This window comes from Triticum aestivum, chromosome 7D (genome assembly GCF_018294505.1).
Source record: "Triticum aestivum cultivar Chinese Spring chromosome 7D, IWGSC CS RefSeq v2.1, whole genome shotgun sequence".
NCBI classification, from domain to species: domain Eukaryota; kingdom Viridiplantae; phylum Streptophyta; class Magnoliopsida; order Poales; family Poaceae; genus Triticum; species Triticum aestivum.
In genome coordinates this window covers 581359952-581372501 of record NC_057814.1, presented here as the reverse complement: position 1 = coordinate 581372501, position 12550 = coordinate 581359952, and the positions used below count along the sequence as shown (strand labels likewise).

The 12550-nt window shown below is 47.1% G+C and overlaps 1 protein-coding gene across 1 annotated transcript; it reads left to right on the top strand.

Moving 5' to 3' along the window:
• The first annotated feature begins 3761 nt into the window (after positions 1–3761).
• On the top strand, positions 3762–6594 carry LOC123163698 (WAT1-related protein At1g09380-like). The gene is made up of 6 exons (XM_044581052.1): positions 3762–4033; positions 4659–4721; positions 5270–5639; positions 5725–5883; positions 5997–6148; positions 6250–6594. Exons 1-6 carry the CDS (start codon positions 3852–3854, stop codon positions 6455–6457), a joined length of 1134 nt encoding a protein of 377 aa, XP_044436987.1. The 5' UTR covers positions 3762–3851; the 3' UTR covers positions 6458–6594.
• Positions 6595–12550: the final 5956 nt, after the last annotated feature.

Sequence of the window (12550 nt, the reverse complement as noted above, 5' to 3'; positions counted from 1 at the left end):
TCAAGGTCTTCCTGTGGAGATTTGCTAGGCGTACCACTCCGACGGCTACACTGTTACATCACCGAAACATGGCGGATTCGGCCGCGTGTAGCCTATGCGGAGCTGAAGATACTTGGAGGCACGCGCTGTTAAATTGCACTGTCTCCCGAAGCACATGGGCGCTGTCTTCTGAACACATTATTGATGTGCTGAACAAAAACGAGGAACCGGATCCGAAGAGGTGGCTTTTCTCCATGCAAGAGGCGCTATCTCATGATGAGTTTACAAACTTTGTGGTCACTCTTTGGGCACTGTGGGGAGCACGCCGCAAGGCAATATATGAGCATATCTATCAAAGTCCGTCTTCTGTCCAAGCATTTGTACACTATTACGTGAATGAACTCAACGCACTGCAGTCCATCAACTCGAGGCAGAGTGCAAGACCTGTGCCACGACGATCAGGGTCGATCGCTCCACCTGGAGGGCTGGCAAAGTTTAATGTTGATGCTACAGTGGGAAGGGGAAGAGGACATGGAGCTGTCGCAGCGATCTCTAGAGATTCAGACGGACACTTCTTGGGAGCCTCGGCTGTGGTCTTCAGAGGTATTTCAGATCCGGCGACTCTCGAATGCATGGCGATCAGGGAGGCTCTAGCTCTAGCTGACGATTTGAACGTGACAAACATCCAGGTGGCCTCCGATGTGAAGGTGGTGGTACAAGATATCCAAGAAAAGAATCCGACAGAGTATGGAGCGATCATACATGAAATAATAGAGCATTCACTATCTTTCCAAGTTTGTAATATTTCTCACGAATTTAGGAGCTCGAATATCGAGGCTCACAAGCTCACGAAGCATGCATTATCCCTCCCGGCTGGCCGACATGTTTGGTTGGGACAGCCGGGCGGTCTTTCTTTCGTCCCTGTAAACATTGTGACGTCGGAATAAAAAGCTTCGGAGTTTGTCTCAAAAAAAAACTCATCTCCACACCACGGCCCAACAACTGCAGAAATGATTCTTAAAAAAACTAAAGAACTCTGCTTGCACTCTGTTCCGCACTCCGTCGGACTGAAGCTGCAGAGAGAAATTCATTCGAATTGCTGCCTCCTTTGAATCATTAGGGAAAGCCAGAGAGGAAATTATCCTTGGAGTTAAGCTTACATGACATTGCGCACATACAAGCTGACTGAAACACTAATAACAATTTCTAACGACTAATGATCAGCATGTAAACAAATCCCAAAGAAATTATACAGAAATAAAATCCTGCAGCCAGTAGATTTGCCTGCTTCTTCAGATCGATCAACTGCCTTAAGTTATTGTTCACCTTCTTCAATTCCACCTTCAGTTCTGCAACCCCCACCGTCGGAGCGACACTGTCCGAGCCAAATTTCTCTACAGTCGAAGGCAGATCGAGCTCCTGAGTTGCGCCCTGCCTCAAATCAGTTGAGCCCTTTAGTTGAAGCCTCTCAATGTATTCATCCAGCCACTCGAAATGCTTGCATTTCTTCAAATTTTGAAAATGGAAGCGAAACCCTAAATCCCAAATCTGTGGGAAAAAACAACAAATCTAGGGGCAGAAATCAAATAAAAAGGTTGTGGAGAACATAGATCAAACCATGCCCGCCTCTGCTTTGCTCTCGCATTTCAAAAATTCGCGTCCATAGTTTCCATTGTCCTCCGACTTGGTTGTCAAATGCTTCAATGGCGCGATGCGTGGTCAGTCCGGGCACCTGGTCATCAGCACTACACCATACCACGACCATGAGGGGCGAGAGGCTGAACTGGACATCGCGACCATGTGATATGTGGTGGGTCCCGCAGGCAGTGGATAAGTTGTGGTTCTAGCGCTGACGTGGATAAGTTGTGGGTCCCGCGATCAGTAGACAAGTTGATCAGTCCAGCGCTGACGTGCATAAGTTGTGGGTCCTGCTGACTCCCAAAATCCAAATGGATAGCGATATGTCTTGTGCTTAAGGCCTGTGTCGCGTGCCGACTATTATTGCCATGTAAAACATCGGGCGAGTGCTATTTTCACCAACTAAGTTGCATCATTTTCAATTCATGTCAAAAACGTCGCACGGGAGCTATTCACCCATTTTCTTAGAAGGAGAATGTATCCGACCAAATATAAGGTTGGTCATAGAGTATTTCAGATGAATTCATTTATTATTTTATATAACGTATAGTAGCACCTCATTTATTATGATACAATATTTGATACTTCCTTCGTTCCTAAGTATAAGTATTTTTGAAGATTTCAATACGGACTATATACGGATCAAAATGGGTAAATCTACACTCTAAAATGCGTCTATGTACATCCGTATATAGTCCTTATTGAAATCTAAAAAATGACTTATATTTAAAAACGGAGGGAGTATGATACTCATATCTGTTATGTCATTGGACAATCATAACAAGTATAATAGGGTGCGTCAAATTTTGCCTAGTTGGAGGAGATATAAGAGGAGAGAGAAGATTGGTCCAACTTTTACATGTGCATACAGCTGCATGAATTTGGTTGTACGTATACGTGTGTCCAAACCAAATCGACCCAACAGATTGGTCCAACTTTTACATGTGCGTACCGACGACAAGAACTCGACCACTGGTGGCGGAGGTCAAGGCTATGCCAACAAGGTTGACATGCGTCTGCTTGGCGGAGGCACTCCATTGCATGGCCGCACGCGATGGAGGACCGGGGCCGGCCGCCGGTGGCATGTGGAGTGGAGGATAGATAGGTGTCCGCCGCTACGATTATTTGAATAACTACATATTCATAGGAGAAACTCTGAGCTGAACCATATTAGTTGTATCAACTTAATACTACACATTTATTCTTTAGTACGGTGTAGCTGAGTCTATTTCTCCTTATTATTCTATGACATGTCCTCACAACATATATGTGTTGGAAATTCTGTCAACAACTATCTTATAACCATTGGAGAGAATCTTAGGCTATTTGCTTATTTACAAAAAAAAATTACTTTGAGAGGCTGTACTTTCCTATCTGCCCACTTAATCTATCTTGCCCAGTTTTCTTAGGAAGGAGGAGAATGTATCCGACCAAATATAAGGCTGGTCATAGAGTATTTTAGATGGATTCATTTATTATTTTATATAATGTAACCTCATTTATTATGATACAATATTTGATACTTCCTTCGTTCTTAAGTATAAATCTTTTTCAGATTTTAATATGGACTACATATAGAGCAAAATGAGTGAATCTACACTCTAAAATGCGTCTATATACAACCGTATGTAATACTTATTGAAATCTCAAAAATGCTTATATATTTTGAAACGGAGGGAATATTACTCATTTCTTTTTCTCAGTAAATACTATATCATGTCATCAATATGTCTAGTTGACATTGCATGATAGTAATAGCAGGATGACTGCTCGTGGCACGGGAAAAAAAAGGAGAGCTAGTGCTTATCTCCTTCGAATTCAAGATCCTTATCCTAACTGCACTCTCTTGCTATTTTCTTTCCTTTTTAATTGCATTAATTAGCAGTAGCAACGGTGGCAGGATACATGCAGCGGTTTGTGCAAGTTCACACTCCACACCAATGGATAAGCCGGGTAAACAAAGCACCTAATCAACACGGACGCTTTACCCCGGGAGATACGTACGATATCTGCAGGATAGCTGCATGATTTCAGCGTGAATTAAGAATACTTCCATTTTGAAACTACACTACAGCTGAACCACTAGTTATACCCCTATATATATGCCACATTATACAGCTTCTCTTGAGTCCTCAATCCGTACTCCTGCACCCCTCTCTTTACCTCAAGAATATCACTACCTTCAAGCAAAGGGCTGCAGATCGAGGGGGTATGTTCGTACTGGATAGCTAGATATGGGAAGTGTTGGCAATTATTTGCCTGTCGTTGGTATGATCCTGGTGCAACTGGGTCTTGCTGGTCTGAATGTGTTGTCAAAGCTCACCATGGCGTCCGGCATGAGCCCTTACGTGCTCATCACCTACCGAAATCTTCTTGGGGCTGTCTTCCTTGCTCCCTTTGCTTTCTTCTTCGAACGGTATGATTTAGTTTCTTCTATAAACATTTCTGATTTCGTGATGGCTTTATATGTTACACATTAAAGCACAAGGCGTTCTGCAAATCTGCGTTTTATTTAGAAGGAGATGAGTCCACCTTTCATAAAAGGAAGTTTCTTGTTTTCAGATGACTTCTTGATCTAAGATGTAATGTACGCAGCTACCGGTTCTTGTCATTTTTTTGGCCATGGATTTACAATGTGATGTCTTCCTGGTTAAGTAGTTCATCTAAGAAAATCATGTATTTAATATTGTTGAGTTGTTGGCATAAATTTGACGTACTACATGTAATAGGCAATACTTACTCTGGTCCAGAAGACGTGTGTTATGTTCATAAAAAAAAAATTCATTGGAAATATTTATTGAATGCAAATCCAATAGTACGGAGTAGTACCACATCCTTGAGATAATACATATTTTCTACTTATTACTACATTTAGTTTGGAAAAGGAGTATTTATGTGAATAGCTGCTAGTATTATGCATTCAACAATGAGTGAATATATCCTTCCTCCATGAGTGGCCCATCCATATCTAGTAGTATCATCAATGAATTAATTACCTCACTGTTCTTACGCAATATGATTTCATATGATTATGGATGCAGAAAAACTTGGGACTCAATTAGCAAGAAGACACTATTACAAATTTTCGTATGCTCCGTTGTTGGGTATGATCTTTTTTCCTTTTGCAACTGATTGAGAGTCATCTGCGCTCTGAAGTCTGAACTGATATATATGTACCTTACCAATGGCTTATTACTAGATTTACAATTGATTTTTGTATTTTATTTTAAATTTAGTTGTCAGCAAAACATTTTCCTCCAAGCATTCTTAGTTTATTAGAAATAAATACATTTTAGTCCTGATTGAACTAGTGAGACACTTCTTTTAGGGAAGTTGCGCAAAGCCCATTATTTTAGTCCAGAGATTGAGATATTTGTGAAACACGCAACTTTAGTATAACTTTGTACTAAAGTTGTACTAAGGTGGGCCAATTAATTTGGACCTGAGGGAGTACCAAATTCCTAAATTTATGCATCCATGTTTATGAATTCAAGATTTGAAATATTATTATGAATGAAAAAAAGTTTTTCACAAATATGGTCTTCCAAATGTAAATTGGGGTTAATTTTGTATTGTAAGCAATAGCAAAAGCTAACTGACAATATTAGTCTGAATCTGATTATATGTACACACTTTGGTGGTTATGTGGCAGTGCGACGATGAACCAGGTGTTCTACTTCGTGGGCCTCAAGTACAGCCGCCCGACCGTGGCGTCCGCGCTGAACAACACCCTCCCGGCGGTGACCTTCGCGCTAGCGGCCGCGCTCAAGATGGAGCCCGTGGCGGCGCTCGCCGGGAAGGCCAAGGTGGGCGGCACGGCCCTCTGCGTGGTCGGCTCCATGCTGATGACCTTCTACAGGGGCCCCCTCGTCAGGACCCTGGCCTCCCCGATCCACTGGCCGTACGTCCAGCGCACCATGGCCGCCGAGGCCGCGGCCCACGCCGGCGGGCACACTGCGGCCCTCGGAGCCGCCCTGGTCATCGCCTCAAATGTCGCGTGGGCCGTCTGGTTCATCGTTCAGGTATGTACTACATACGGACGAGCTATCTGCAGATTCGCGTGTACAAGTTAAGGTGATCGATCGATCATTTTGGCGGTGGTGGCAGAAGAAGATGTCCAACAGCTACGCGTCCCCGTACACGACCACGGTGCTGATGGCGTCCATGGCCAGCGTCCAGTGCGGCGCCATCGCGGTGGCCGCGGAGCACAGGCTCTCGGCGTGGGCGCTCGGGTTCGACATCAGGCTCATTGGCTCGCTCTACGCGGTAATAAGATCACATTCTCACCATTGTCCAGACCATTAGACACGATGTGAATTAGTTTGTTCAGTATGCTGTGGTGGAACTTTAACAGAACATGTACATATGCATATATGCAGGGGGTAGTGGCGTCCGGGATTGTGATCGCGGTGATGTCGTGGTGCATCCAGGTGCGCGGGCCGGTGTTCGTGTCCATGTTCAGCCCCATGATGCTCATCATCGTCGCCGTCGTCGGGTGGGGCATCCTCGGCGAGAAGATACGCGTCGGCAGGTACGGGTGATCGATCGATTCGGTCGATGCATTCTTCAAAATTTGGCGACCCGGATACTGATTGCTCGTATCGTTTGGTGCGTTGTGTTGCCTTCAACCAGCATGATCGGCGCCGTGTTCATAGTCGTGGGCCTGTACACCGTGCTCTGGGGCAAGGGAAGGGACATCGTTGCCACGGAAACTGCGGAAGACGACGAGGAGAAGAAAATCGGCGGCGGCGAACCCAGCAATGGGGCCGTCGTCGATGGCTCGGCGGTCTCGCGGCCATGCCCCGCTGCTGATAGTCATGAGGCAACGGGCAAACCGTAGCATGGCACGAGATTTGCAGTGCAGTCATAACTGGTGTCATGGCCTGAGTTTATGCCTTCTTGGAGTGTTGAACAAACAGAACCACATGATTAGCTTGTTTCACTTATTTTATGAATCCATCACTCCGATCCATTTAAGTGTGCGCCTCCTTGTTTTAGCAAGTGCAAATTACAGTGTGTCTTGACGCGGGGAGGTATTACCGCCAAAAAATAACGGCGCCCTTTCAGAAGGATCTTTAAACATATAGAAGTTAAGAAAAAGGGTTTCCCTCCGTTTTGTATTACAAAGCAACCATCCGATACAACCCACGATAGGGGCTGGGGCGGAAGCAACACAAACACGCCCAAAAAAGAAAGAGAAAAAAGAAAAGAAATAAATGCAGATAACGGCAGATCGACAAAAACGACGAAGCCTCGTGATCGCTGCGTCCACCGGAGATCGCCCACCAAGCTTCAAGACTCCGAAGCGCCGGTACCAAACAACACCTCTAAGAAGGGGCGCGACGATGACGACGCTGCTGCCAAGGGTTTCCCCCGGTACGCGGCGAGGAGAGAGGAAGGGTAGCCCCGACGCCCTCCAGGAAGGTTCGGCGGCACCCTCAGGCGCCACCGCGTCGGTGTCGGCCAAGCCAACAGGGATTTCTCCCGATCCCAGCCTCTACCTTAGGCACTTCAGAGCTCGCCACTAGACCGACCACCACCCTGCGCCAATACGGACACGAAGCTTCCCACGCTGTCTCACCACGGCACCGCGAAGATGGTCTGCACAACGAAGAAGAGGAGCCGGGACTAGGGCAGCAGCACCGTCGGCATACGGGAGGGCCCCACCTCCACCGTCCACGACGGTATCCAATCGGACGCCATAGCAGGAGCCTACCGGGCCCGTGGCCCCACAGGCCTGGCCGGGCCCTCAAAGGCCTGGACAGCTCCCGCCTACGCGCAGCAGCTGGCACTCCGTCAGCGTCGCTGTCCCAGTCCAAGCCGCTCCCCTGTCTCCCCATACAGAGAGCGTCGCGGACGCGCCGGAGCCGACCCGCAAGGACCCAGAAGGGACCCTACGGGCCCAGATCTGGGCCGGGGTCGCGCCACCAGCCGACCAGCACCACCGGACCGCCCCGCCGCCAAGAGGCGGCACCACCATGGTGAGCGCCGCCGGCCTCCACACCAGGACGCCGGACCGCCACCGGCCAAGGCACACCGCCGCCGGCCATCACCGCCCGAGCAGGGGAGGACCGCGCGCGGGGAAGGGCATGCCCACCGCCGCGAGCACCACGCGGCCGAGGACCGGCGGCGCACGCTGACGGCGGCGGGAGGAGGGAAGGGCGCGGGGAAGGGCTGGAGGAGCGCGGTGGAAGGGCCCCCGGCCGCCTCGCTCGGGGAGGCGGCGCGGGGGTACGGGGGCGTGGAGGGGAGTGGGGGAGGAGAAAGGGAACGGGAGGGGGAAGGTGCTAGCGGCTCCGGTGGGCTCCAGCCGCCGCGGCGGCGGCTCCGCGCGGGGGAGCCGGCGGTGGCGGCGGGGGAACCCTAGGGGCGGGGGAGCGGGGAGGGTGGCTCGAGGAGAACTCTGCTACATACTCGCTACATCAAACATATAGAAGTTCAAAGCAACAAGCAGGAGTAATCCTCCTTTTCCAAAAACAGAACTTCAAACCAATAAATCAAGAACAAACTTATACTAATTGGAGGGCATCATACGAGCCTCCATGTTAATCGTTAAAAAACTATGCAAATTGACCATCAAATCTATTCACTAATAGGGAAAAGCTTATAGGCAGATGCTTACTAGTAGCGCGAGTTTATACCCCTCGCTACTGCTACTTATTAGTAGCGCGGGTTTTTACCCCTCACTACTATTAAGTTGTTAGTAGTAGCTGGGGGTTTTACCCCTCGCTACTACTAAGCGGTCTCTACTGTGCTCCCGGGACATGTCATAGTAGTAGTAAGGGGTATAAACCCACGTTACTACTAAGTTGATAGTAGTAGCGAGGGCTATAAACCAACGGTGCTAAACTACATGGTTTTTGAAGAGCCCTGAAATCCCCATCTCCTCCCCCAAATCCTTCCTCTCCCCCGTCACTCCCCCCCCCCCTCTCTCCATAGGCTCTCACATGGACCTCCTACGCATGCACGCCTCCTCCCCCATGGCGCCAAAAGAGGCCGCCGCCTCGTGCCGCCGGCGTCCCGGAGCTCGCCGGTCTTCCCCGCATCTCCATGCCACCATGCCGGAGCACCTCACCACCGGCGACCAACCCCGCTGCTACCTCCATCTCCTTCCTCTCTCCCTTGTTTTTCTTTTTCTCTCGCTCCCTCTAGTTTGAATCACCCTCCCATGTCCTTGCCGTGCAGGTCGTCGCCATGAACGACCAGGAGCTCGCTGCCTTGGCTGCAAAGAGGAGCCCCACACCGCCGCCTTGCTCGGCCATGGATCCGGGCCCTCTGCAGCAGCCGGCGCTGGATCTGGTCTGCCGCTTCCCTTCCGCAGCTCCGGCAACCCCTGGCGTCGCTGGATCGAACCATTGCTACCATTGACAGCACGCACGGGATCGAAACATTTTATTTTTAAAATTAATAGTAGTAGCGCAGGTGGCACCCACGCTAGTACTAACAGACGTAGTAGTAGCGCGGACGCCCGCGCTACTACTACAAGTTAACTATAGCGCCGTAATAGTAGTGCGGGCACCCGCGCTACTACTAGCTATTTAACTCACGCTACTACTAGGCTTTTTCCTAGTAGTGATTTAGATTGGTTATCTACAGCCGTCATATGAGCATGTACCTCACGGAGTCCTAGTCTTTGTCCAGGAAAATGTAGAAAAATGTTTTAGTTGCTTTATGAATCTATAGCAAATGACAAAGAGTGTGTCTTGACGCGGGTATAGGTATTACCGCCAAGAAATAACGCCGCCCTTTCAGAAGGATCTTTCTTTAAACATATCTCCTATCCTCTATAACTCTATTCTTTCTAGTTTTAAAAAACCCAAGTTCAACTGAGGTCTCCCACTAGAATTGGGTCTTGATTTTGACCGGGTCAATAGTTTCTCAAAGCTCTCTCATTCATTTCTTTTATATTATATACTATAGTATCTGATTTTTAATGTCTCACAATTAACTGAGGTCTTCAGTTTAGATTTGGGCCATTCGATTTTGACTGGGTCAACAATTCATCAAGGAGTTCTCCAATTCAATTCTTTAAATTCACTAATTTCCCTAATTTTAAAACTCTTTGATTCAATTGAGGTATTTAATTTTGGATTTGGTTTACGATTTTGACCGGGCCAACGATTTTCCAAATCAATCAACAACAACTGGCTTATAAAAAACATATCAATGTAGTACATGCAGCCACCGGCACAGATTTCCCCACATAAATATAGATTTGTTAGAGGATATCACAAAATCACACCACGAAAGACCCACCAAATCATCGCATCTATACCAATATAAAAAGACCCAAAGGGGCAGATCTAACTGATCTCAGCCATCGAACTAAGTCAACCCAACGACCTAGACTGCTTCAATGGCGAGCGTTAAACATGTCTAATGCGCAATTAATATTATACCAAATATTGCACTAATCACAAGATTAACACACAAATAATAGCATAGCTAATATTCAAGAGCTGAACACATTTAGCGGGTATTTAATACCATACCAAATATAGTGTTAATCATATAATTAACACGTAAATAATATCATATCTAATATTCACGTGCAATTAATCTACTGCCTAATATTAACGTGCATTGCACGTACACATTACTAGTAAAAATAAAACACACTCTATCATCTCTCTCACCCATCAAACTAAATATTCTATCAGTTCCAAAACATAAGGGTTATTAGTTTTCTGAAAAGTCAAATTTCTATAACTTTGAGCAAGTTCTGAGCAAATAATATCAACATCCACAATATTAAACAAAAAAATATGAAAATTCATTTCATGATGAATCTAATTATACTGATTTGATATTATGGATTTTTGATATATTTCTCTACAAATTTGACTAAACATAAAAGGTTTTACTCTTCGAAAAAGTAATACAAATTATATTTTGGAACAGAGTGGGTATTTTTTTAAGAAACCCAACAACATCAACGGTGTTGCAAAGCGTGCCCAACACTTCTAGTCTCTGTATCACTAAGCTCCCTAGGGTAAATCTCTTGAGAATCAGTTGGGGCTGTGGAATCGGTCCTTCACGTTGATGTTGACTCGGTCAGCAAAATCTCAGCTGGGCTGGGTGCGTGGCTCGCTCTGTGGGCCCGTTTTGCCAGCGACATGGAGGTATAAGGACGGCCTATTGGTGCGGGGCGCTTTCGTGCTCAACTGAGCGATAGCGTTAGCCTAAAAATGAAGGAGAGCAATGGCATGGCGGATGTGGAAGACAACTGAGCGGCGGTGTGGTGGCTGCGGGAGGCGACTGACCAACATGTGCTGCGCGCCACCTCGCGGATGAGAGGAAGAGGCCGCGGTCCAGGGGCAAGTCCGTGGCGCAGGAGTGTACACCGGAGGCGAGAGGGTGTGGCGGAGGAGGCTGGACGAGGGCGTCCTGGTGTTCCGTTGGAAGCGGTGGACGTAGGGACAGTGCATGTCATGGCGTCCCGCTGGTCACCGTGTCCGGAGAGGGGATGCTAGTCATGAGGCAACGGGCCAAACGTAGCATGGCACGAGATTCGCAGTGTCATGGCCTGAGTTTATGCCATTTGGAGTGTTGAACAAACAGACCGGCATAATTAGTTTGTTCCAAGTTTGTTTCACTTATTGTATGATGAATCTATCACTCTGATCCATTAAGTGTGCGAGGGTGTCTTGGCGCGACGATGACATAAAAGTGCCCGACCTTTATACATAGAAGTTCAAAGGGAAAAATCTTGAACAAGCTTATATTTTAAGGACCCCAATACTGACCAAATGTCAGATCAGGGAGCCCGCCCGGACGAATGTTTTGTTTGCACTCGAGCAGATCAAGCGAATTTCGATCAGTGGAAAAGGGCAGATCCTATTTGCCGCCTGTTGTGGCGTGAGTTGTATGCTTCGAGTTGTATGGTGCTTTATATATAAAGCGAGAGCCTTTTTCATTATTATATGCCACCCACTGGCTGCAAATAAATGGTCAAGGCTTCGCCCGCATCGGAGCCAGTTGGGCCGCCCCACTTGTGGGGTTCGCGTGATGTTTTGTTCATGCATTTATCTGTTGCTAGTTTCTGTGTTTTTCTTTTTCATTTGTGCTTTTTTACAGTTTTCATTGGTTTTTTTTTGTTTTTTAACGAATTGTAATTCGGGTTGGTTTTCTTCATCTCTTTTCTCTATCTCGTATTTTTTTTTAAATTATTCCCTGTTGATACGGGGAATCCTTTCACTGGTCACCCTTCACGAACCTCTCATCAAAAATGGTATTTGCTGCAGAGTTTACGATAACATCCACTTCTTCCGCGATCTATTTGGCTAACTCAGGAGCAATGCCAATGTTGGCTTCCCTGAAATTACCAACGACTTGAACCTGCTTGCTTAGCTATACCGAAAAGATTATACTTCGGTCAGGACATGTGCATGGTTCTCGGACACATGTGGTGGTGCGTCAGATGCCTACTCAAACAACATCCGGCGGCGCTCCCTCAAAAAACAAATGCAGCAGCCAACGGCGTAAGCGAGAGTACATAAGGGCATCAACAGTGTGTAGAGGCAGCCCAGCCTCTAAGCTGGGTCCCACATATAAGCCTCTAGAATTTCTAGGAGAACGGCCTCCTCGCTGAGCCACGACCTGGGCTCATTGGGACGATGACTTCGACAAATCCGGCGGCTGGGCTTCGTCAATGCCTACTCAAGGATGTGATTCACAATCTTTACAAACAAATGAATGCAAGTTCACAAACCTTGACTCACGCGGAGAACAAGTCAAACCCTCCAGCAGCATGACTTTGCTCCGCTGACAAATTTTTTTAGTCTAAACACACTTTATTTAATAATCATAGTCCAAATATATTGAGATACAATATAGGTCCGAGGATTCGATCTCACGCTGTCAAGCTTACACGACACTGTTGCCCAACCACTAGAACAACCAGGCGTTAGTGAATAAATACAGCGTGAAATGT

What these genes read in the sequence shown, in the direction of transcription:
- LOC123163698 (XM_044581052.1), top strand. Translation starts at nt 3,852, where the DNA reads ATGGGAAGTGTTGGCAATTATTTGCCTGTCGTTGGTATGATCCTGGTG. An exon ending in CCGTCTGGTTCATCGTTCAG is followed by an intron (nt 5,640 to 5,724) that starts GTATGTACTACA and finishes CGGTGGTGGCAG; the next exon opens with AAGAAGATGTCCAACAGCTA. An exon ending in GAGAAGATACGCGTCGGCAG is followed by an intron (nt 6,149 to 6,249) that starts GTACGGGTGATC and finishes GCCTTCAACCAG; the next exon opens with CATGATCGGCGCCGTGTTCA.